This window comes from Poecilia latipinna, unplaced genomic scaffold, assembly GCF_001443285.1.
Source record: "Poecilia latipinna isolate Pla-1442-1.1 unplaced genomic scaffold, P_latipinna-1.0 Scaffold397, whole genome shotgun sequence".
NCBI lineage: Eukaryota > Metazoa > Chordata > Actinopteri > Cyprinodontiformes > Poeciliidae > Poecilia > Poecilia latipinna.
In genome coordinates this window covers 43,878-69,342 of record NW_015113013.1, presented here as the reverse complement: position 1 = coordinate 69,342, position 25,465 = coordinate 43,878, and the positions used below count along the sequence as shown (strand labels likewise).

The following is a 25,465-nucleotide window of genomic DNA, read 5'->3' as shown; positions in this document are numbered from 1 at the left end:
TAAGCTAATATTTATAATTAGTGGTAAAGGTTAACCATTAACTATAGCCAAATATGTTGGTTTAACATTAGCTTAGCTAATGTGTATAAGTCATGCATTAGCATTAGCTACAGCTGGTAAATCCCTTTAGGAAGAGCGATCATGTCTCTGGTTATTGTGATTTGCTCCTCAGTGTTTTAGCATTAGCACAGGTAGTGTTGCAGCTAGCGGTAACCGATGGTAACCAGTCGGTTGAGCTAATTTAAACATTTTATCTGAGCCTGATGCTCGGTGGAGACGCTCTGACTCGGTTCTACAGGCCCATGTTGTGTTTGAACGTGTTAATGAAGCGTTTTCTGTAGATGAATGAGGTTCTGCTGCAGCCGGACCCGGTCTGACGATGATGATGATGATGATGATGATGATGATGATGGTGTGTTGTGGCTCCACAGTCGAGGAAGGCCAGCGATCCGGACAAAGAGAAGAAAGGTCTGGAGAATCGGGCCGACAGCATCGGCAGCGGGCGCGCCATCCCCATCAAACAGGTGAGGCGCTTTGATTGGTCCGCCTTCATCACAATCACACACTTGACATGAATTAGAGCGCCGGCTCTCCCGGGTCCGGGTCCGGATCATTAGGAGGAGCCGCCGCCCCTCTGCACCGTCTGAAGGAAGAAAGGAGCGTCTGCGCCACCGGCGGCGAGCTGGACCGGCGAATCAGGCAATTATGGCTCTGCGGCGGCGGCCTCTCGAGTCTGCGCCGCGGCCTCGTTTGTAATCTGAGTGGGGGGTCATGTTCTGAAGAGGAGACGAGGTAATAACCGGCAAAAAGCTCCTTCAGCGCCCGGCGGCTTCAAACGAGCCCTCCTCCTCCTCCTCCTCTTCTTCTGTGGTGCTGCTGCTGGCGTGGAGAGCCTGAGAGACTCATTATGGAGTTAATCATTTCACATGAAACACGTCAGCTTTCATTTCCAACAACAGCACAGCGTCTTGTTTTCACTCTCTGCACCCTTATTTATTCACTTTGGTTCTACGGAGCAACAGCACGGCCAAAAAACACAATGACATGATGATGAATAAAACATTCAGCTGCTTGATTCCCACCTTAGACATGCTTTATGTGTTTAATAAACTTATTTATTTATAAATAAATTCTGTGGAGCAACATCATGGCCAAAAAACAGAAGGAGATAATCTATTCTAAAATATTTATCCTTATTTTCTGTTTTATTCCCACTCTTTTAATGCTTTATATGTTTAATAAATAAACTAGTTTATTTCTGTAAATTCTTTAGCTGTACATTATGCTATAATGATAAACATCTTAATTAGAAATCCTTGATTATGCTGTAAATTAACTGTCATAAAATAAGTCAACACACTGATCTGGTGCCAAAACTTTCTGAACAGCTGAAATGTGTTTAACTTGAAGCTGCAGCAGAAACATCGTCTCCACCCTGCTGATCAGCCATGTTCTGGACCAGAAACGGGCCAGCGGCTCCAGCTGCTTCCGCAGGAAGTGTGTGTTCACTGGTTGATGATCCTGACAGATGCCGCTCCATAATTACACTCAGAGTGTTTTATTTACCCTGGCCGTAAATAAAAGGTCCAGACATTAGCGCTGTACTGTCCTCCATTAGCAGCTCCTTCACACACACTGCTCCGCCTGACCTCCAGCTCACCTTGACCTCCAGCTCCTTGTGACCTCCACTACCTTTTTAGAATAAAAACAATGAAAACACTTTCTGTCTGCTCTGCACCTACTAAATAATTGATTAGGAAAATGCTGAGTCACTGGTTGCTATGGCGATTCCCACCTTTCCTGGGAAATGGAGGGAACCTGGCAGCAGCTCTCGAACCTACCAAACCGAATTGTTTCACTTTATTAAAAAATAAATATGGACTGAAATAATTGCAAGTACTTACAAATGAATCTATTTGATAAAAATTTTTCATTTTAGTATTTAAAATGTTTATTACATAATTTATTTACCCCAACACGTTTATTAAACTTTGTTTTCTGAGCAGGAATGACAAACTGAACAAAATACAAAACAAAACTATTTAATAATTTAAATGAGCTAAAGGAACAAACCGTTTAGTTATCGACTTCAACTCACTCTCTCACTCTTTGGTTGCCTAGCAACAGCAGTTTACGGCTCCCCCAAACTTTGGTTGTCTAGCAACGACCTGTTGAGTAGCAGCTTAAAGTTTCACAGCTGGTTTAAGATTGAACAGGGTTTGGAGAGGAAAGTGGATGAAACAGAGATGACGTTTCATCTCTGTTTCATCATCATCATTATTGATGATGATGATCAATAATTCAGATGATCAATAATACAGACAATGAGCTGGTAAAATGTTTGTCAGCCATGTTGTCTGGTTCAGGTTGGTCCAGTGACTGTAGATGGTTTAATTTACTGGTTTAACTGGACTGGTTAACTGGTCCTGATTGGTTTAATTTGCTGCTGAGTGTCAGTGTAAACGCCTTCAGCTCTCCTCTCCTCAGGCTGTGTGTGCGCCGCCGCCGCGGTCCGTGTGTCCGGCCGCCGGCTCATTAGCGCTGCTCTCCAACAACTCGAGGTGTCGGCGCCTGGCTTAGCCTTTTGTTACCGCGGGAACGCCCTCGTTAGGAGAGCGACACTCATTAAAAGCACTCACACACACTCTGGGCTGAGAGCGGCGCTCTGATCCTCCACTCTGACTCAATTAGAGCCATAAATGAACACAAACACACCCGGCGCTGGCCGCACGCCGCCAGCACGACCTGCACACACTCCACTGATAAAACACCCAATTACAGCCCCACTCGGGGAGCCTCAGCTGGGCTTGGACTAGGACTTGGAGACCTGCTGCTGGGCTGCAGCTCAGAGTTCAGGTTCTGCTGAACTGTTCAGAAATCACCCAAAGTCTGATTCACTAGCGTAAACGAGTCATTACCCAGAATTTAACCTGCCTGGAGAAAAACTTTGACATTCTGGATCCAGACCTGGACGCTTGGAGAGGCGTTCAGGTGCAGCCAAAATGCAGGAAAAATGTCCGTTTTCCTGACTGGTTTTGATCTCTAGAGCCTCCCTGCAGCGCCGAGCCTCAGAGGAGCCGCCGGCTGCTCTGTCCTCCTCCTCCTGTTCCTCCTCTTCTTCTTCTTCTCCTCCTGTGCTGCGTTTGTTTACGGCGCGGGGATCCTCCGACATCTGCTCTGCGCCGCTAATTAACCGATAATTACCGGAGAGAGGCTGACCAGGGAGCTTTGAACAGCAACAGTCTGACAAATTAATTTGCTGTAAAAACAGCAGCTGAGCCGCCGGGTTGTTGGTTCTACTCCCTCCCTGAGCCGGACCCGGACCCTCCAAACGGGTCCCAGTGGACCCCTAATCCCTGTCCCTGAACGCATCGCTGGTTTCTGCTCTCATCAGGGTCCAACTGCTCCGTCTTAAAGGCGACGAACTCACTTCATGTTTCAGTTCTTCTGTTTGCATCTCAGCTGCTTCTAGAAACAAACTGAAAATAAATTAGTTTGGCAATAAGATCAAGTTTCTGGTGTCTGGAAAATGAACCCAGAAACCTCCAGAATGTCACAGATTATAAGCCTGTTACATAGCAACCACAGTGGAACTTAACCTGTTACCTAGCAACCGCAGCTGATCTCCAGCGTTCTGTCAGCTGGTTTTCTGGCTGTACAGTGGCTGCTGGAAAAGACAGAAGTTTTGTTGCAGCTTTCTGGTTGGTTGTGCAGGAGGCTCCACTTGTGCTTTTCAGACATGTCTGGTTGTGTCTGTCTGCAGCCATTTTGTATAAACGTTGAGTTGGGGTCGTGGTCAGCAGCAAATTATCTGGATTTAAATTGACAGAGACCTTGAAACATCTCAGAACAGGAAGAACCAATCAGACTGAAATCTGATTGTGTAAGAATAAAAAAATGTGATCAGCAGGTTTTGTTTAAGCCACAGATCCCAACCTGTTCAAAGAACCAGTTCACCTTTAACTGGTTGAGCTGGTTCTAGTTGTGAAGTAAAGCTGAATATTTCTTATAGATTGGTGATTGTTTAACTGGTCTGACTTTTCAAATTATTCTTTTTTTCGAGCTTAGATGAAAATCTGTCAGTTTGTTCAGGAAACATCTGGATAAACCTGGTCCAGGTGAGCCTTTCCCCTGGTTCTGGTTGGTTCTGGTTGATCCTGGTCCAGAGCCTCTGTGGGCCGGGCCCCCCCCCCCCCTTCTCTCTCTCTTTAAATTGGGGGCTGATTTCGGGCGTTATTTACCCTGTAATTCATTAGCGGCGCCACTGGCAGCGGCAGGCTGTAATTTCACGCTTCGCAATAAAAGATGTCTCATAATCTGCTTCATTTAGCAGCCAAAGAATTTAATGAAATTAACTGCAGCCCTAATTAAGACGGTGAATATTAAAGACCTGCTATCAGGCTTTAACGAGGCCCACCGACCCGCCCTCCGCCGGATCCGAAGAATATCATTTCCCTGAGAAAGGCTGTCAGCGCTGGGAGCCATTTTGGCCCTGATGACATTTCTGTCATGCACACCAACCCGGCAAATGAGCTTCCAGGAGCGGGGGGGCCGTTCTGGTCCGAGGAATAATTAAAACCAGGAACTCAGGCGTCAATCAGGCAGCAGCAAGTGCCTCCTGCTCATTACCAGGGCCAACATGGCGGCGGCGCTCGGAGCGCAATGGTTCGGCCGCTGGCCGCCACGACTGGCCAGGAAGAGGAGCCGCTCCTTCCTCTAATGAAGGAAGGTTTGGATAATTGAGTTTCTAATTAATGACCCAGAACTCTGATCAGATAAATCAGCTCCTCTTCCTCTCTGCTGTTGTTTGATCCGCTCGCTCGGCGCCGCTCCCCTGGGCTCGCCCCGCGCCGCCGTCCTCGCCTCATCAGCGCCGACCTTGGTGGAGACGGATGCTGCTCCGCGGCGCCTCCGGTCCTCACGCCACTGTGGGGCTTCCTGTTCGCTGCAGGTGAAGCAGCAACTTTCATCATCAGGAAGGAGAGCGGATAAACCTGGCCTGCTCTGAACGCCATGTTCAGGAGGAACCTGCACCTTTCTACGGACACAAAGGAAGGTCCCACAGAACCAGAACCAGGCCTAACAGTTTTCTGTTCCAGCATCTCTGGAGGAGATGCCGGGTTCATCAGGTCATCGGGTCCATCAGGTTACCGGGCCCCTGAGGTCACAGGGTCCATCAGGTTACCGGGCCCCTGAGGTCACAGGGTCCATCAGGTCATTGGGTCCATCAGGTCACTGGTACATTCTACACCTGGGGAACTTTCTAAAGATACACCTGGACTGATGTTCTTTAGGGAAAAGTCTGATTGGTTAAACATAGAAACTGTCCAACCAATCAGAAAAGATCTCTGTCCAATCATTGTCCTCCATGTTGGTGATTGGTCTGACCTTACAGCTTCCTGCCCTCTGATTGGTCAGCTGATTGGACGAGTTCTTGGTCTGAACTCTGAATCATTATCAGTAGTTTTGAGGTAAATTGATTGGAGACGTCTCTGTTTCTGATCACGTTTGGTGATTTTTTTTTTTTAAGATTTTAGTAAAATTGATCAAAATAATCAAAGTTCATGGTCTGTTGTTGAAAGTTGGGTTTATGAATCACATCAACTCTCAGGTTGGGTCTCGTTTTGTTGAAGGAAATCTTTTTATTTGGACCAGAACCTGAGGACGGTTTGGTTCAGAACCACTGGCCCGATGTGTTGGTTCTGTTAGTTCAAGCACAGACCCGTCAGTCTTTCAGGGGAACTTTCCAGAACTTCTCCTGAGGTCTCTGGCCGTTGCTGTGATTGGTTCCGTTGCTGTGATTGGTTCCGTTGATGGACCTCACCGTTTGGGTCAGTGTTGGCTCTGACCAGGTCGAACGGCGCCGCCTCCTGCCTCCGTCCTGCTCTTTGTCTGCTGGACGTCTGTAATCAGCGGCCCACACTCCGGGCCTGTCTGAGGGGATGATGGATGACCCGGGTCGGAGTCCGGCCCGGATCAGATGCAGGAAGGTTCTGATTGATCCTCCTGATCCTGGAGACAAAGGGCCGAGGGTTTGTCCCGAGGATCCTGGGATATCTGTGCTGTCAGGCCGTCGGCGGAGGGAGGCGTCCATTGTGTGAGCAGAATGGGGGCGATTGAGCGATTAGAGGCAGATTATTGGACGGTTCTTTATCTGGTTCTGCTCAGCAGGTTTAATGGGTTTGATGTTCCTCTGCTGCCAGGACAGAAGCTGTCCCGCTGTCTTTGTGTCTCCGTCTTCTGGACGGATCGGACTCGTGACAGCGCGGCTCTTTAATCAGAGGCCCGGTCCAACTCCGCCAGCGTTTCTCCTAACGAATGACTCGTCTCTCGGCTTCCCCCGAGCCGCCGACCTTTTCCTGTCATCCCTCACAGCGCCGCAGCGTTTTCAGGGATCCACCGCCGCCACTCAACACGACCTGAACCACAATCCTCGGCGGCGCCCTCGGACGTTTTGGGATGCCTAACAAATGACTTCATCTGCCGACCTTTTCCTAAGCACTGCCTCGCCATACTTCACCGGGCTCAGAGAGTCCATCTCTGGAAGTATTTATCTTACATCCATCCTCCCAGCAGGGACCTTGTGGGCCGTCATGGCCGCCGCGGCCCCGCCGCCTCCCGAAGGTAAAACAAGTGTGTCACAGAGGTGAATAATGGAGGATATTACCCATCAGGAGGGTTTCAATTAGCCTTCCTCTCATGCTAACTGATCGCTTGTCATCCTCAGGAGGGATGCTGGGAATTAATCTGGTGCTGGAGGAAGTGATGCGTTATTTCCTGTTTCCTGTCCAAATAGGAACCTTAGTGAAATAAAACCAAACATTTATCTGATTCTTTCTCCTGGAAATCTGTTTACTCAGTTTGAAAAGAAAGTTTCAGTTTTCATTTGGTGAAATAAATGAATAACTCATCTTCAGCTTTAGGATTAGAGTTCAAAGGTCAAAGGATTAAAGTTAACAGCTTTTGGGACCAACAGGGTCAGTATCCCTGAATATTTCTGATCTGCCTGTGGTTCTGGTCCTGCTGTGACTTGGTCTAGGCCGTTTTAGGGAATCTCCACTGAGCTGAGATGATCCCAGGTGGCGGCGCTGACCCGGTTAGCCGCTAGCTAGAAGGCGCCAACGGACGCTCAGCTGGCCTGACAGCTCTCAGCTGCCGGCGGCCTTCACTTGGCCGCGGCGGGAAGCTCGTCACGTCGCGTTTAGCGCGCCGCGGGGAAGCCATGTTGTTCCAGCGGCGCGCTGAGACGCCACAGCTTCCTGACAGCAGCTGGGATGAGTTTGAACATGGCCGCCGCGGCCTGAGATCAGAACCGTCTCCAGCTCCGTCTCTGCGCCTCGCTGTCACTCTGAAGCGTTTCTTCGTGGCGTTTTGTCGCCGCCAATTACAGCGAGCCGGCGGGGGTCATGCCGGCCGCCACGGCGTCCCACCGCCACCCACCGCCTTAATGAGAGCTGAGCGGAAAGCAAGCTTCTGTCCATCATCCGGCCTGTCCGTCCTCCTCCTCCTCCCGCTCTTCCTCCCTTCACAGCGGACTCTATTAATACTCTGTGTCGGAGTGTTAATGTTGTAGAGGTCCAGTGAAGTGACACGCGTGGCAGCGCGGCTGTAATTGCTAATCAGCGGACGGTTTTATCCCCCGCCGCCGCCTCCCTCTCGCCTCCTTTTTGACCTTCCTGCTCTCCCCTCGTACCTAATGAATGCTGCTCAAATGAAGTGTGGGCGGCGAAGAAGCGGAGAGCGAGCGGCGGGCCTAAACGCTCACTCGGCCGCGGCTGATGTGCGTAGGAGAGAGAAATAAAGATCCAGACAATTAAATAAGTGCTGATTTCCCCACATTTTCTCCCATTCAGCTCCTCTGACTGGATGTTTGGATTCCTGACGTCTTCTGGCTGTGAGCTCGTTATCTCCACTCCACAGACCCTGGTGGTCATTTAGCTTGAGCTTCGACCAATCGAGATGTTGGCTAAATGCACAATTAGGACGCTGTGAGTCAGAGTTGAAGCTGACAGAACGTCCTCATGTTGGCCAACGAGAACTCACATCAATGTTTGGGTAGTTTGACCCGCTTTTGGTCCAAACCTCGTTAGCATCACCTTAAAGAGCCCCATCAGCACCACAGAACCACAGCAGGAGATCATTTGGTATCAGTCCATGGAGCCTCTTGATCAACTGAAGGTTGTTTTAGGTTAATTTAATCTGTTAGGTAATGATGGGACTAATATTTTTTTTTAAATTTTGACGGTGGTACTAGCCGGTAGACTTTTGGTCTCTGGTCCAGTTCTGGTGGGTTCTTCATCTTCGTCATATAAAATTCCCAGCAGGTCAAACAGACTAAGGACGGATTTTGTATGAAAGCAACCGGAGCTTGAACTGATGATGTTGCTTCTCAGTGTTACTTTCCTCTTGCTTTCTCCAACAGGATAGTTTTTATTTCCATCTGATGTTTCTAACCTTCTTCTTGTTTTCATGTGTTAGATCGTTTTTATTTCCAGCTCATATTGTTGCTGTCGGCTCCAGTCTCTGGGTGTGACGCTGTAGTTCTGTAATGACTGTTCCCGATGACTAACCCAGTGCTGCTTCCTGCAGGGCATGCTGATGAAGAGGAGCGGCAAATCCCTCAACAAGGAGTGGAAGAAGAAGTACGTGACGCTGTGCGATAACGGACTGCTCACCTACCACCCCAGCCTCCATGTAAGCTGATGGCCAACATTACCCTCCTGTTTGGCCATAACACACACTCTGTGTATCAATTAGGACTCGTCATCTGTTTGCCCACCATGATGGGGACATCAGCTCTAATGTGTCTGCTAATTACCCTGTTGGCTCAGAGAAGCTTTATGGCAGCAGGCAAAGACCTGCTGCTTCCTCACAGAGAGCAGGAGGATCCGGGTCAGGAGAACCGACCGCTGCAGGTCTGGAGAACCGACCGCTGCAGGTCTGGAGAACCGACCGCTGCAGGTCTGAGTTTATTAGAGACGAGAGGAGGCTTTCCCTGGCCAAGCCGTTCTTGATAGGGAATCACTGCAGGTCGGCCTGTTGCTTTGCTCTCATTTGCTGCGTTTCTATCACAAATGTGTACAAAATGTTGTTGATATTCTGCTAACAACCCAAAAATGCAGTTTCCATTACCTTAGAAATATAATTAAAACATGTGAATAAGTTTGTTCACGAGACAAGTTATTAAAAAACATTCCTCACCATCATCCTCCCACCACTTCCTGTCCGTCGTCTTCAACTTTTCACCAGAAAACTCACCAAACTCACATTTACCCAGTTATTAGCATTTAGAATTTTTTTTTTAATTTTTAGATAGTTTTTATTGCCATTTAGCACATTTCAGTTTTAGCAATTTTTTATTAGCATTTAGCTAGTTCTTTTTAACTTTTGGCCAGTTTTTTTTTGGCATTTAGCTAAATTTTTATTAGTATTTTTCAGTTTTCTGTAGTATTTATCAATTTTTAGTATTTAGCTACTTTTTGTTGCCTTTTAGCAAATTTTAGTATTTAGCTAGTTTTCATTACCTTTTAGCTAACCGTCATTAGCATACAGCTAACTGTCATTAGCATCTTGCTAGTTTTAATCAGGTTTTGAATTGTTGAGTTTATTCTTTGCTTTGGTTTTGATTGCTGAACTTGTTTTCTCAGCTGTTAAGTTTTACTTCCTGGGTTTTTTAAGTTTTTCTTTATTTTTCATAATGTCAGAAAAGTTTAAGTTTTCCAGATTACCGTATTTTCCACATTATGAGGCGCACCCGATTATAAGGCACATCTTCTATGAATGGCCTATTTTAAGACTTTTGTCATATATAAGGCGCACCGCATTATGATGCGCATAGAATAGACGCTACAGTAGAGGCTGGAGTTACGTTATTCATCCACTAGATGGAGCTGAACTAAAGTGAATGTCAACAAACAGTCCGACTCCGGTCGGCGAGGAGAGACTTCCTGGGCCAGGACGTGGCCGGGCGATGGTCACCCTTCTCTGTTCACGCACAGCATGTTCGTGGAGAACATGGTGCTAAATAACCTGCAGATGACCTGATTATAGACGGTCGGTAGGTAGATAGGTCAGTCAAACTTTATTAACAAACCAGCGTTCTGACAACTATCCCAGCACGCACCGTGCGCATCTTCTTCTACGGCCGAAAATTAAGTTGGCGGCTGCTTACCGTAGTTGCTAGACTTGCTGTGGCTCAATATTGGTCCATATATAAGGCACACCGGATTATAAGGCTTTTGAGGAAATTGAAGGTTTTTAGGTGCGTCTTATAGTGCGGAAAATACGGTAATTAATGTTTGACTGGTTGTTGATGCTTTGTTTATTAATCTTGTCTTGGGACAGGCTGTCATTCATAGCTTAGTTTTATGTCTTAATGCTGTTGCCGTCCAACTAAAAGTCAGAACTAAATTTGTCTCTTTTAGCCTCCCATAGCCTCAGTTCTGACATGAAACAACATTTTATGACCTAAAGCAGCTGATAGTCACCTAAATATCAGGTGACAAACAGTTTCCTGAAGACAGGAAACTGTTTCCTGTCTTCAGCTTGAACCTTCCTGACCCTGAGTAGTGAAGTACAGTTTAGCAGCAGCAGGGAGTTGCTGGTTTGATTCCCTGCAGAGCCGTCGCCACACTTCGCCTCTCTGCTCCCGTCAGTCAGCCATTAGAGGAGCTGAAGCAGCAAATTAGAGTTAAACTCATCATTAACACATCAGCGCCGCATAAACAGCCCGACGCCTGCAGCAGCGCAGACCGACCGACCTGGATCAGTTAGCAACGCCGCGGTGCGGCGGCTAACCCGCTGGATCCAATCAGAGGCGCTAACAACCCGACTGCTGAGGAACCACAGCAACACCACTAATTAGAGAACCAATCAGGAACAAACCAGAGTCACTGACTGGTTCTGATCCAGGTTCTGGTTCTGATCCGTCCGAGTCGCTACGCACAGAAGAACTGGCGAAAACTGAATCATCTTCTGCAAACCAGAACTGACTCTGAGTCATGTGTGAACCTGTTCTGGTTCTGGGTTCTGCAGAACCAGCTTGTTGCCAGGCCACCAGTAGATCTGCTGGTTCTGCTCCGTCAATCAGACCGGCGCCAAGCGGACCCGTCTTCTCTCTCGCTCCATGCTCCATCTTGCCCTCCGTCCTCTCAGCCATTGCCTTAGCGACGGGCACTGATGAAAGCGTTGGATGCAGATGGAGAGTCATTAGGGCGTCAATCTGTCGGAGCGTTTACCCAGCAGCCCCGGCGAGGCCCTGGAGAGCACTAGGCTTTGAATAGGCCCTTTGTCAGGAGAGCTGCCAGGAGGAGGCGGGACGATCAGAGAGAGAGAAAGAGAGAGAGAGAGTGTGTGTGTGTGTGTGTGTGTGTGTGTGTGTGTGTGTTGTTAATAATCTAGTTTATGGTTATTATTTACGGCACGGCGGTGGCAGCAGTTACTGCGGGTCGTTATTCTCAGCCTCTTCATCAGACGTGTCGGGTTGCTTGGCGCCGGTCCAAACCCGTTAGAACCACACAGGATGTAAACAACCACAGGTCTAGTACCGGACCTGTTGACCAGTTCTGACTGGTTCTGTTGATCGGGTCGGGTTTGGACCGGTTCTGGTTCTGGTTTCCTTCAGGTTATTGATTCAGAACCATGTTGGTTCTTTTTCTGGACGGGTTTAGGGTTTTGGGCTCCACCTGGTGCCGGGTCCGGCTCGGTTCTGAGTAAAACTCCTGGTCTGGTTTGGACCCATTTCAGCTGGTTTTGGTTCTGATTGTTTGGGCTTCAGCTGGTTCAGTTCAGTCTTAGTTTCTGGTCCAGTTTAGGCCTAGTTTGGATCGGTTCTGGTTCTGTCCAGCCAGGCGGTCGTCTGCCCTGGTGGTTCTGATCCGGATCGCTGCAGCTTTCTGTGCCTGATCCCCGCTAGGCCCCCCCTGCCCCTCTCAGGTTAGGCTCCGCCCCTCTCAGTTTATTCTCCGCCCCCAAAGCTGCTGCAGCCAATCAGCAGCCGGCTCCGATAAACAGGATTACTTTGTTTCCCCTGTGGTGTCAGACTGCAAGTCCAAAAGAACAGAACCACAACCGATCGACTGGCTGATAACACATACAATGTTTGGGATAATTTTGCTTTTGATCGTAGAATATTATCTTTATGTTTGATAAGTTTAATAAATAAAATGTTTGCTTCCAGCTGGAATCAGTTTCTCTTCCATTAAAGGAGCGAATTGTTTAAATTCACCTTTTCTTTTCTTTTCTTCCATCTGAGTTTCCGTCGCTTCTTAAAACAGCAAAGAACTAAAAAACATCCAGATGATTAGTTTAAAATGTTTTTAGTGTCTTTAAAACAAAAATGATTAGCAGACAGAGTTCTGTCCGTTACCTAGCAACCCAGGAGAGTTCCGCCCGTTACCTAGCCACCCCACAGAGTTCCTCCCATCACCTAGCAACCCCACGGAATTCCAGAACGTTTGGTCAGCTGAATAAAGCATAACAGGTTATTTAAAAACTTGTTATTGTTTTGTTATTTCTGTCTTTATTCGATCAGAAAGTCACTGAGGCTTAAATAAAATCCAGCGGTGTTCGCTAACGTAAAATAAAACTTTATTTAAACAAGTAATGTGCATTTATTTTTATTTACTGTGTTGGCCTTATTGCTCTCTCCCTCTCTCTCTCTCTCAGGACTACATGCAGAACGTTCACGGTAAGGAGATCGATCTTCTGCGAACCACCGTTAAGGTTCCGGGAAAGAGGCCACCGCGGGCCGTCTCAGCCTGCGGCGCCGGGCCCAACCAGAACGCCAACGGTCTGGTGAAGGACATGAGCAACGTCCAGCTGGGACCGACCTCAGGTCAGTTTCAGGGGCCCAAACTGTTCCCCGTGGACTGAGGTTTTAGTTTATCAGACTGTATTTTTAATCCGGGTTGAAAGGACCAATCAGATTAATTCTGATTATTGATTAACAGGAGGAATATTTGGTGAAAAACAACATATTCAGAGCAACAATTCATCCAAAACTGTCGAAAAATATAACTGGTGATGAAAAGTTAGTACACCCTCCTGCTGTGTTCAGGAAGCGGAGCGGTGTAGGAAATGCCAGCGTTCTGCCGATTCCTGAATGTTTGATGATCTGAGCCGACTGCAGGCCAGCAGCACCTGTTTATCATCTGGATCCTTCAGAACCGGGCCGGCCTTGGCAGAACAGGCGCTGCGCTTCACCTGAAGGAGGCGTCGTAAAACAAAAGCCGGGGGGCGCCGCCGCGTGTCGCGCTCCGCTACATAAAAGCAGCTCTGAGGCTTAAATCAAGCAGGAGAACCGCTGAGAGCATGAATATTCAGGATCCATCACTAATTACTGCCATGAATATTAATGCAGTCAGAGAGCAGGCTGTGATGAGACCGAAAGGGGGGAGGAAACACTTGGAGAGGAAACAGGAAGACAGGAAGAGGAAACACAGGAGGAGGAAATGCAGGAGAAAATAGTCAAAAACAGAGTGATACTACCTCCCACCTGCAGGTGGCAGTGTTTCTCTGACTTCATGTCAGGTTAGAGGTCATTATCAATACGATTATGAACGAAAAGTCACATTTACCAAATTTAAATATCACTTATATTCTTGTAAATCTTCTTAATCAGCTTCTCAAAATCTTAGATTTTTATTGAAAAAGATAAAACAGTCATGAAACTAGCTGCTGCTCTGAAAGTGTTGTTCTTCCAGCCAGTGGCCAATTAATCGATTACTAAATCGGTCAATTCATCACAATTAATCAAATTATTGGTTTCAGCTGTGATGTTTAGTCCTGTAGTTCCCTGTGCTGCCTGAAGAGGGCAGTCTGCTGACCTCTTGACCCCTCAGGCTCGGTGTCCAGCAGCGCGTCGGCGTCCCAGATGGCAAGTGGCGTCAGCCTGGTGTCCTTCAACAGCCGCGGCCTGGAGGGCCTCCACCAGCGCTCCTACTCCGTCTCCAGCGCCGACCAGTGGGCCGACGCCACCGTCATCGCCAACTCTGGAGTCAGCACAGGTAGGAGGCTGGGAGGCCACACGCTGCACCAGGGGCCCCGGTGGGCCTCACGGTGCAGCTGCATGGTGGGGCTTTGTGGCTGCTGGGGTGTGTGCTTGACTTGAAGTGGCAGCATTACGTCCTCAGGACCAAACACACACACACAGAGTGACAGCTGTCAGGCCGCGTGTTGTCATGACGATAAGCCTGACTGGCAGCCCCCCCGCCGGCCGTCCTTAAGCACTTAAGCAGCGTTTAAAGCTGTGAAGCTGGTGGGGAGGAGAAGTGTTGCTGCTGGTACTCAACTCCTCCACACTGACGATCAACAAACACATGGAACTGGTTTCAAACCAGTTTAATAGAAACAGAAAACTGGTTGAAACAAACCTCACACCATTATGCTAAACCATTTCCACACTTCATCCAGTCTAAAACATCCAAAAACCAGTTCAAACCAGTTTGTAAAGTTTAATGAAGTTGAATCCTAATGAATTTCATCCACAGTTTAAAACCTTTCAATTTTTTTCAGGTTATTTCTTTCAAATTCATATCAAATATTTTCTCCAAACATTTTACCAATAAATCAGAAAACTGCTACCAGAGATAAAGTCCAAATTATTAAATAAAAACACATTAGAAACACAAATGAGTTTTGAAATAGAAAGTAAGTTATTGAAATGGACCCAGAGGTCAGGTTGGTTCCAGGATCTACATGTAAATGTTCCTGAGAGGTTCTGATAAAAACAGAATTACTCTAGTTAACTTTACCTGAAGTGAAGCTCATTTTTACAGTGTAGCTGAAGCATCCAGTTATTAAATGAATATAAAACCTTTCCCAGCTGCGGTTCTGCTGCGACCCGTTCTGGGGCGGCAGAGTGATGCTGCGGGGGGCGCTGCGGAGTGGAGCAGGTCTGCAGATGGCGGCCGTTAATTGCCGCTCGGGGACGGCGTCTTGTCAGCAGAGATAAGTTGTCACATTTTCCACTTGAGCTGAGACTAAACGATTGTAAAGTAAGTTATGGCCGTCCTTGGGGCGCCGCACGGGTCGGGGTTCCGTTAAGACGCACGGAGCCGCTGTCAGCGCGCCGCCGCGCCGGCCGATTGATGGGAGCTGAATGTTATTTTATTCCGCCGCTGGTCACAGCTGTCAGCCTGCAGAGGGAGGCCAGAGAGACGCGGCGGTGAGGCTCAGGCTCTACCGACTACTGCATCAGCTAACACACAAATCACAGCAGGTCGCAACCTTACAGACACCAAAACTAACAAACATCCACACAGACCCATGAACCAGGAGACTGAAATAAAACTTTCCTCCAACCAGGTTTAGTGAAAATAATAATCAAAACTACGTCTGAACACCGCATTGATCCGTTTTATTATAAAATACTCTAATCTGACCCGAATCCTGGTTCTGAACCAACATTAGGACATTTCAGAACCAGATTCACTGGTTTGTCTTTGTCCAGTGACAATAAAATCTGAAAGACCAGATTAAAACCAGTCCATGACTGATTTACTGCCTTCACTACAACCAGTATAAAATCAGTCCTAAACCAGTTAGGCATGGTTCCAGTCTAACACCAGTCCTGGTAGAGAACCCGTCTAAAATCAGAGCAACACTAAGACCAGTACCAGTTTACCAGTATCTAGAACAACCAGTTCTAACCAGTTTAATTTGATTTAGATTAAAGTTCAAAAACCCGGGGCCTGAACCAGTGGATCAACAAAATCCAAAGCCAAAACCAGTACGGTAGAAAGTCCAGTCTGCCTGGTGACCTGGCAGACTGGATATCAAAACCATATAGGACTGGTTTAAAACCAGTTTAACCTTCAACACGTTTAGATTTAAACACTCAAACCAGATTAGTGGAAAATCAAGCCAGTAGATCTCCCTAAGACCAGTGTTAAGTCTGGACTACGACCCAGTCTAGACTGATTCCATTTTAGAATGGTCTGGTACCGGTTTAGACTGGTCTGGTACCGGTTTAGACTGGTTTGGACCCAATAAGCATAACACTTACCTGAACTCAGGCTCGTGTAAACCTTGTGTCTTCTGTCTTATTGCTGCTCTATGTTGCAGACACTGGTTTGGGCGACTCGGTCTGTTCCAGTCCCAGTATCTCCAGTACCACCAGTCCAAAGATGGAGCCGCCCCCATCGCCGCACGCCAACCGCAAGAAGCACCGGCGGAAGAAGAGCACCAGCAACTTCAAGGCAGACGGCCTCTCTGGTACTGCGGAAGGTAACGCCATCCCCCCTCCCCTCGCCTCACTTTCCTGACCCGGGTCTGACCCCTGGACCGGTTCTGGTCCGGCCCGCGGACACGCTACCGTGAGCGGTATCTGAGACCCGGGTTTGGAAACGCCACCATGTGATCGTCTGAGACTCCTGACCTCCAGAGGGAGTGAGGGATCTCTCCATCCTCATTCCTCAGCCCTTCATCTTGTCCTCCATCTTTGATTTGTTTCAAAAGTTTAAACAAAATGTCTGTTTGCTACGATTCACCGTAGCAAACAGTGCAAATTATTGTATTTGCACTCCAGTCGGACCCTGGCTGTCTGACTGGAGGACGGCTAGGGTTCAGTCAGAATCTGACTAGAGTTCTGTCAGGATCTGCCTGCTAGAGTCCATTAGAGTTCAGGTCTGATCTAACCAGATCCGTTTTCGCCTTGTCGGGTCTGATCTGGGCTCTTGAACCTCCTGCTCTGGTTCTGTTGCTACCAACCAATCAAGGCCTCCATCATCACTCACTGACTTCCTGGAATAAAGGTTCAGTTAGCAGCAGAAGCGTCCTGATTGGCCGGTCCCAGCGTAGCCCCGCCCTTGGTGGGTTCCCGGCCAGCAGTTGGCTGTCTCTCTCTGACTCGGCGTTGCTAATGGAGGCAGTCTGTGCATGGCTGAACAGATGTGGCGGCTGCAGCAGATGTGTAATGTTGGTCTCTCCATCACCGCGGCAACAAGCAGCAGACATGACGAGTGGCTGCCTGAGTGATGGATGGGCGCTGCATCCTGCGCTCTGAGTAAATGTGATTTTCTCTCTTTATTCTGTCTTTATTCCTTTAATCCTGCGCCGCCATCGCTCCTCTCTGTCCTCGCCTCCTCCGCCCGTCAGCAGCAGACTCGCCCCCCGATTAGTCAGCTTAAGTGAAATATTATAAATAATCCAGGGTATTGAAATCTTTTATCAGCTGTGTCACTTTCATTATTCAATAAGCGATTAGTAACAGTCTTCCCAATTTAGCCATTAAGCACTGAGCGCGCTCAGTCGGCCGCCGGCCTGTCACGCCGGGCGGCTGGTGAAGTATCTAGGTGTCAGAGCGAGGCCCGGGTAATTTACGATGGGGGACCGCCCTCTGCGGCCGACCACATGCACACACACACACACACACACACACACACACTCGCAGGTGAGATCACCTGCTTGGTTCACAGCTTCAGCTTCACACATACATTATAATACAGCTTTAAATTGAAATCGTCGGTTTAGCTAAAAAATACCAAAACAAACCCAGATCACCAGGAAATGACATCACAGCTTTAACCTCAGGTTCTGCTCCTGTCTGGGTTTATTTCCATTCATTAAACACATGTTTACATGTTAAGATGTTTTTACTAATTACACCTGTTAGTGAAAGACCCACACCTGGATTTGACCAAGAATAAAGCTATTCAAAGCCGAACAAAAGTTCTGACAACAATCAGAACCGGTTTAAACCAGACAGAACCAGTTTAAACCAGAACCGGCTGTAAACCAAGGAAATAAACAGAAATAAACCAAAGCCAAAACTAGTTTATTCAGAAGTGTAAACCAGAAGTAAACCAAGACAAACAACAAAACCAAACCAGTCATGAAGCAAGCCCGGTCCAGATGGAAAGCTAAACTGGCTCCAAACTGGTTTTAAACCAGTTTGGAGTCAAAGCCAGTATAAGTAAACCAGAGCAGTCACTGAGCTGCCTGGATAGACACCAGCATATCTGCGGTGTAGCTTTCAAAGCCGACCTCTGACCCCCAGAGTCTGAAATTTCCTCTTTGACTGGTGATCCCGTGACCCCGGACCAGAGCTGATTGGGCGTTCCCCTTGCAGGTGCTCAGTGGGTCCGCCAGGTGAACCGCAGCAGGAAGCCCTTTAAAGTCGATTAATGAGGGGGAAGCCGGCGGGTCGGACCGGGTTCTGACTGGTCAGGTTCTGGTTGGGTTCAGACTGGTCTGGGTTCTGTTTGGGTCAGAACTGGAGCCCTGAGGTGTATCCCTCCCCGCCTCCATCCTGTGAAGCCTCCTCCACCTCTCAGAGCGGGTTCAGACTGGTCTGGGTTCTGGTCAAGTTCTGGTCGGGTTCAGAACCGGACCCCTGAGGTACATCCCTCCCTCCTCCCTCCTGTGAGCCTCTCAGAGGGAGAACAATCGTCTGCAATATTTTCCAGGTTATTAATGCTGTAAAATGCTGCGAATAATGTGCGGAGTAATGACCTGTGTCGCAGAGCAATAGTGTGTGCGCTGACATTTAAGGCTTTTAATTTGTGTTTCCTGAGGCCGCCGCCTGTCTGCCGGCGCGCGGCCGGCCGGCCGGCCCGCCTGACGGCCCGCCGCGCGTCCCGCTGGAAACGTCGGCTGTTTGGGTTGTTCTGTTTGTGCTGCTAAAGGTTGCCGGTGTCAGAGTTCACAAATTGCCTCGGCGCCACCTCCCTCTGCGCGAATGTCAGCCACAGTAGCTGAGAGCGCTGGCAGTAATTACCAACACCACTGCGTGTGTGTTCTGGTGTGTGCATACGTTTAGTCGACCCGCAACGTTTAAACCCGCCGCTGACACAAACACTCTAGGAAAACGAGCAAGGCATCAAAAATAACCTTCATGTCCTACTGGAGGCTCGACACCGCTGATGCTGCTGCTGCCATGGCAACGCCCATTTAAACCGGTCCAGAACCAAAGCCAAAACCAGTATTAAACCAAAATCAGTCCATAGTTTAAGGCCAAAACCTTCACACTGGTTTTAAACCAGAGTCTGAATCTGTAAAAACTTTGACCAGTTTTAAACTAAAACCAGTAAAACCAGTTTCAAACCAAAGCCAGACTCAGATTCAACCTTAGGCCAAGACCAGCATGAAACCAAAATAAAACCAGTTTCAATTGGTGTTCGAAACCAGTTCAGAACCAGAGTTTAGCACTGAAGCGGAAACTGGTTCTGAGGTTAATACCAGTGCTGAACTGGGTCAGATCAGCACCAGTCACTGGACAGGACCAGTGTGAACCAGAAAACATAACTGGTTTAAACTGACACCAGTGGAGAAATGGACCTGACTGGCACTTGGGCTGGAAACAGTTTAAACCATTATAAACCAGTTTAGATGCTAGGCTTAGTGCAGTGACCAGTAGTGGCCACCTGGGGGCAGCAGCCTGTGTTGAACGTGTCCGGTGGAGCTGAGCCACGTTTTCTGTCCGTTTCTGGACAGAACCAAGAGTTCTGGACCCGGAGGCTCCAGGTGTTTGTTGACCTTTAGAGCTGTAAATGTCAGGCCGGTTCTGGTCCAATCCGGACCCTCCTGGTTCTATTCATGAGCTGCTGTGGCCCGCTTGGCCGGCGTTTAATCTGTGGCTCTGGGGGCGCACGCTCTGTGTTGGTCCTCCCCTCCCCCTCCCTCTGGAAGCAGAGCATCATGGGAATTTAATTACGGCAGGTCCCTGCAGGGCAGAGGCAGAGCCGCAGAGCCGCCGTTCAGAACCAGGAGGCTGACGGACCTCAATCAGTCGGCAGATCAAGTTTGGATCTGGTTCTGCTAGAAGCCACAGAATACGACCGCCTCCCTCCGTTAAACTACGATTGGTTCTTTTTGTTCTGGTCCAACCGGACTCAGCGTTCTGCTTCTTCACTCTTTCTTCCTAATAACACTTCCTGCCAGACCCGGGCGCTTCATGAAAAAGCTCAAGTCTAAAATTAAGGAAATTCACATCAGGTGGCCATAAAGGCGCTAAAAACACGTCTCGCATTTCATCATGCCAAGACTATTGTTGCTAATTTATGGTGGAACTTTCTATCAGGCAAAAGTTTCACACCAGGCAGCTGAGGCTAATGTTAACTAGCTAGTCTGCCTCCATCATGGATCCAAAGCCAGGTTTTTGAGATGCTTGTTGTAGCATAGCAACCATCCTGTACATTTATAGTTTTTCATTCCTGGTGGAATTAAAAAGTTTTGTGTTTCACTGAAACCTGAAAGATTGATGGAAAAACAAGAAACCAACAAATTCATCTTGGTCCAAAACCAAGATGAATTTCACAAACTCTTGATTTGATGATTGGATGATCTGATTGTGGTGAAAACAATAAAACTGTTCATTTGTATAGTTTATTGTTTCTGGTCTGAAAGTAGAAGGAACCAGACTGGAGGTTCGGTTTGGCCGTCAAACTGAGTTGGTTGAAAGGAATGTGAATCAATCAGTTTTTCACTTGGAGTTTTATGATGTTTCTGCTAATTTTGCCTGTTGGTCCTTTCAGAGTAAAAGCACAGAATGAAACCAGGCTGGTTCTCTGACCCGTTTTGTCCTCCACCAGAACAAGAGGAGAACTTTGAGTTCACCATCGTGTCGCTGACGGGTCAGACGTGGAACTTCGAGGCCACGTCGTACGAAGAGCGGGACGCCTGGGTCCAGGTCATCGAGAGCCAGATCCTGGCCAGCCTGCAGTCCTGCGAGAGCAGCAAGAACAAGGTGACCCGCTTGGTTCTGTTGATTCTGCTTGGCTCTGTTGGTTCTGTTGGAGGTTTAAAGTGACTCCTCCTGAATCCAGCCCCAGATCTCCTCTCAAACCCAATCTTTCCCGGTTCCACTCCCATAATTACAGAATAGCAATTACTGTCGGGTCGGCCTGGTTCTCGTCTCGGCCGTGTTTACGCCTCAGGCGCTCAGCTTCTCAGAGGCCCCTCCCCCACCCGTTTCATTTGTTTGCCATGTTTTCCCTTCACGCCTGAAACATGTGTGTCTGTGATGATGTGTGTTGATCTAACCGAGCCGCTCTCTGGACCCGACCTTCTCTCCTCCAGTCTCGCCTGACCAGCCAGTCTGAGGCGCTGGCACTGCAGTCCATCCGGAGCATCCGGGGCAACGGCCGCTGCGCCGACTGTGACGTACCGAGTGAGTGAACCGCCTGTTCTAACACTTTTAGCACCACAGAAGAAGAAAGGAGGTCCTGGTGGATGACAGGAACCGTTTACTGGTTCTTCAGTTACTACGACCCTGAAGGGGAAACCTATAGATATAGACTATAGATGGAGCCATCGGTGGGGTTGGTACAGGAAGTACATTAATAACAGGAAGCACAGTATCAACAGGAAGTACATTAACAACAGGAAGTACATTAATAACAGGAAGCAGGAAGTATATTAATAACAGGAAGCACAGTATCAATAGGAAGTACATTAACAACAGGAAGTACATTAATAACAGGAAGCAGGAAGTATATTAATAACAGGAAGCACAGTATCAACAGGAAGTACATTAACAACAGGAAGTACATTACTGTTGGAAGCCAAATTAATTAAATCAGTTACTTCAGGATCTTAAATATTTTTACAAACTTATCAGAAACGATCAAACTCTTCTGTGTAATTCTGTTCTGTGGTACAATGGCTGCTGGAAGTGGTAAAAAAAAAACCAAACAGATAAAGTTACCACAGCGCCCCCGGTGGCTGAAGGAATTAACTGGTTGTAGGTAGTTACTGTGTTTGTTTGGACAAGGCCGTTCAGGGAAAGATTCCCAGTTTGAATGTTTTGCCGTCCTCTGACACCCAGCTGGTTCTGGTTCTGTCCCACAGACCCAGACTGGGCCAGCCTGAACCTGGGCGCTCTGATCTGCATCGAGTGCTCCGGGATCCACCGGAACCTGGGGACCCATCTGTCCCGGGTCCGGTCCCTGGACCTGGACGAGTGGCCGCTGGAGCTCATCAAGGTGATGTCGGCCATCGGCAACGAGTTGGCCAACAGCGTGTGGGAGGCCAACGCCCAGGGCCGCCTCAAACCGGGGCCAGACGCCAGCAGGTAGGAGACGCCTCCAGAACCGGGCCGCGACCCATTCACACGATCAGAACCAGATTAAAATGATTCGATCTGCTGGATTTAGTTCCTGTGTCTCCATGTTGGGGTCAAAATATGGAAAGTGGTTAATCATGCCAAATCAGAGCCGGGGTCGTTTCCATGGCGATGGGCCATCATTAGTCAACAGAAGCTCCTTATAATTATCAGATAGATAATCAAGAAGCAGCTGAACCTCAGACAGCGCTCCGTTCAGAAGGTTACTTCTGGTTGTTGCTGTTTATTTCCTGTTGTTGCCCCCCATGTTGCCGCTCTTGTTGCTGTTTATTTCCTGTTGTTGCCCCCCATGTTGCTGCTCTTGTTGCCGTTTATTTCCTGTCGTTGCCCCCCATGTTGCCGCTCTTGTTGCTGTTTATTTATGAACCTCTTGCTGCTCCCCCTGGAGAGGCCAGAGCAGGAGGTCAATATTATCTCTATTAAGCTCCACCTCGCTCCGCCGCGGCTCCATCTCCTCCTCTCTGCTGTCGATAGTCTTTATCAGTCCATTCCTTAAGTGGCTCGCTGTTTGTCCTCTCCCCTACATAAATCCCTCGGCCTCCCTCTCATCCTTCTGTCGTTTCTCCTCTCAGACGGCAGATTCTGCTGATGCTTCGCTGCCGGCTCTAACGTCTCAAATTATAAGTTATTAGCATCAAACGCTGCTGTAATCTCTCCATTTCTCTTCTTCTGTCATCAAACTCATGGCCAGAGGATTCATTCCTCCGATCCAGCTGGTGGAAACGCTTCCTCCAGCCACCAGCAGGTGGCACTGCGTCGTGTCTGACTGCATGTCTCACTAGCTCTGAACAAAACAGAAATAAAACCAATTAAAGATGGCCTCCATCCTTTATAGAGGACCCAGAATTATACTCCACTAAGAGCAGCAACACGTTAGCATGTCATTAATCTAGTTAAAGGAGAAACAACAACGCAGTAAAACTAGTTACTGAGGTAAACGTACGAATGTCTGGGATTAAATCTGCAGGTGAAGCTGACAGGACTAAACTCAGGGCATCGTAATTAGCATGAGAAAAGATAAATCTAGGAATAGTGATAAATATGGAGATAAATTCATCCCAAACTACAACATATGAACATAAAAAAACATATTAATTTAATATTATTAATTTAATAGAGTTTTTAGAGCGTTTCCTAAAATAACTTTTGATCATTTAGACTAAATTTCTGATAACTTAAAATAGATTTCTGATCATTTAAAATAAATTTCTGATTGTTTTGAATGGATTCATGATTCCCAGGAGTTGCGATTCTGCATGAATCGATTTATTCTGCGTGTTTAAATCCCAGCGTGTTAAACAGAAGAGGAGCTGAAAGTGCAGGTGGAGGGTTGAGTGTGGATGTGGGGTAATGGATGGAGAACTGCCCCCTGCCCCCCCGTGGTCTGTGGAGTGAGTAATAGAGGCCGAAATTTCATTTTGCAAGTGGCTGATTTAATGATCCAAAGGGTAATTAATGGCCTGATTATCTTAATGTTAAATATGGCCAGCAGCAATTACGCTGACCTCCTGTCTGTCATTGCTGCCCCCCCTTACTGCCCCCCGCAGCCCCCCCGCCTCCCAATTAGGAGGAGGAGACGGATGGAGAGACCAACACCTTTATTTGTGAAGGAATCGTCTCGGCTGAGCTGGAGGGAAGTGAGCGGCTCGGTGTGGACCGACACCAGCCGCGCCAGCTCCGCCGCGCCGCGGGGGGGTCAAGGGGCGGGGCTTATGAGGGGGGGGCTTCTTGTTGGGCTCCAGTCTCCAAAAGACCGAGCCGTCCTCTAAACGCTGCCATTAACCCCCGACAGCCCGCGGTCAGCCATCATCGCCTGGGCTGGCATGCGCGCTGCCCGCCTCGCCGCCGCTGATGGCGGCTGATGGCGGCGCTCTGGGGGCTGCTAAGTTTGGGTCCCAACCCGGTGGGGGGGCAGCGCCTCCCTCAGCCGCTGCTCATCGGTTTAATGAGGTGTCCAGCACCAGCTCTGCGGGCCTGACACCGTGTTAGCGGGCCGAGCCGACCGGCAGAGACAGCGCCCCCTGGACACACCCTCCTGCTGCGACCTCTGACCTCTGGAGAGGGTTGACAGCCTCTGGTTCAGGCTGGTCCATTTCTTCAGCCGCTGGAGAAAAGTCCAGTTAATTTTGGAAACTGGAAGAGGATGGTTGAAACTTCCTGCAGGCCTGGTTCTGACCCGGTTCTGTTGGTTCTGTCCCGGTTCTACAGTCTTGGCATTTGCTCGTTTCTGGTCCGCCTCTGAAGCTGAAGCACAATCTGATTATTTAGTTACATTAAAGTTTTAACCCAGTTAATCTGTTTCTTACGGCTCACCGTTTCTGGTTGGGCTAAAAGGAGTTTATGCTAGCCTACAATAGCATCTCAATGCTAACAGCTAGCAGCTAACGCTAATGTTAGCGTTAATAAAGAAGCTCCTGAAACTCTGAACAGATGAAGGTTTCCCCAATCTGAAGGTTGAAGATTAAAAACTATGAATATCTGTAATATATCGATTTATATCATAATTTAGCAGCAGAAAAATGTTTTGATCTGTAAATGTTTCTCGTTGAGTCGATTTTTAGTTTCAGATTAGTTGTGATTAATTAATCTCAGACTCTGTTGGACATTCTGTTCCTCTGGCTCCTGATGACTCGGTCTGTGTGTCGGTGCGGTCGTTTGGACCGGTGGTTCTGGTCTCATTGATTATTGGTTGCTTTTATCAGCAGGCAGCAGGTCCTGAACGGATCAATCAGAACCAATCAGTCATCAGATGGTGTCTCTGGTTCCGATCTGAACCGTCAGCGGTCCGGCCCGGTTCTGCTCGCTCAGCCTCTTTGCTGCGAGGCGTTCAGGTGTCGCTCTGACAGCAGAGAAACGAGCATCCGGCTGAAGGATGGCGGCGCGGAGCGATGCTCCACCGTTTAACGGCGCGCGGCGCATGACGGATGCCCGGCCAGTAATAATTCAGCAGCAGGTCTGCGGCGCCGGGACCTGGGGACCCGGGGGGGCCGGGGCCCGTTATGGGAGCAGATCCGTCTTGTTCGCTCGGCTCCGTCTGAAAAGGCTAACAGATTTAAAATTAGACCGGGGGCTTTTCATCTGAGCTGGGGGGCAGCTGCGGCCGACACGGCGCCACGATTGGGCCCAGGGGACCAGATGGGGCAGGGGGCCCCGCATCACTGAATAATTGCCCCCCAGGGTCAGGGGGAATGGTGTCTGGGGGCAGATCCGACTCAGATCCTCATAAAACCAACTCAGATCAGCTGGGAAGGACAAGATGGGACACGAGTCACATGACACGGAACCAGAACCTCCTAAAGGGTCCAGATGGACGGAAGGACGCCGCTGAGACAACTTCCTATTCACACAGCTTCCTGTTCAGATAGATGGACTTCCTGTTGACTTCCTGTTTGGACAGATGAA

At 48.5% G+C, this 25,465-nt stretch overlaps 1 protein-coding gene across 6 annotated transcripts in view; it reads left to right on the top strand.

Moving 5' to 3' along the window:
• Window positions 1-25,465, top strand: part of agap1 (ArfGAP with GTPase domain, ankyrin repeat and PH domain 1) — a 57,287-nt gene that overhangs the window by 24,872 nt on the left and 6,950 nt on the right. For 5 of the 6 annotated variants that reach the window (XM_015037169.1, XM_015037168.1, XM_015037167.1 and 2 more), the window contains 8 exons: window positions 432-524; window positions 8,590-8,694; window positions 12,667-12,835; window positions 13,842-14,006; window positions 16,066-16,227; window positions 20,532-20,686; window positions 21,019-21,109; window positions 21,790-22,012. In XM_015037169.1, the coding sequence (XP_014892655.1) occupies window positions 432-524; window positions 8,590-8,694; window positions 12,667-12,835; window positions 13,842-14,006; window positions 16,066-16,227; window positions 20,532-20,686; window positions 21,019-21,109; window positions 21,790-22,012 (1,163 nt within the window). The remainder of the gene's footprint in view (window positions 1-431; window positions 525-8,589; window positions 8,695-12,666; window positions 12,836-13,841; window positions 14,007-16,065; window positions 16,228-20,531; window positions 20,687-21,018; window positions 21,110-21,789; window positions 22,013-25,465) is intronic. The other variant, XM_015037166.1, reaches the window with a different exon arrangement.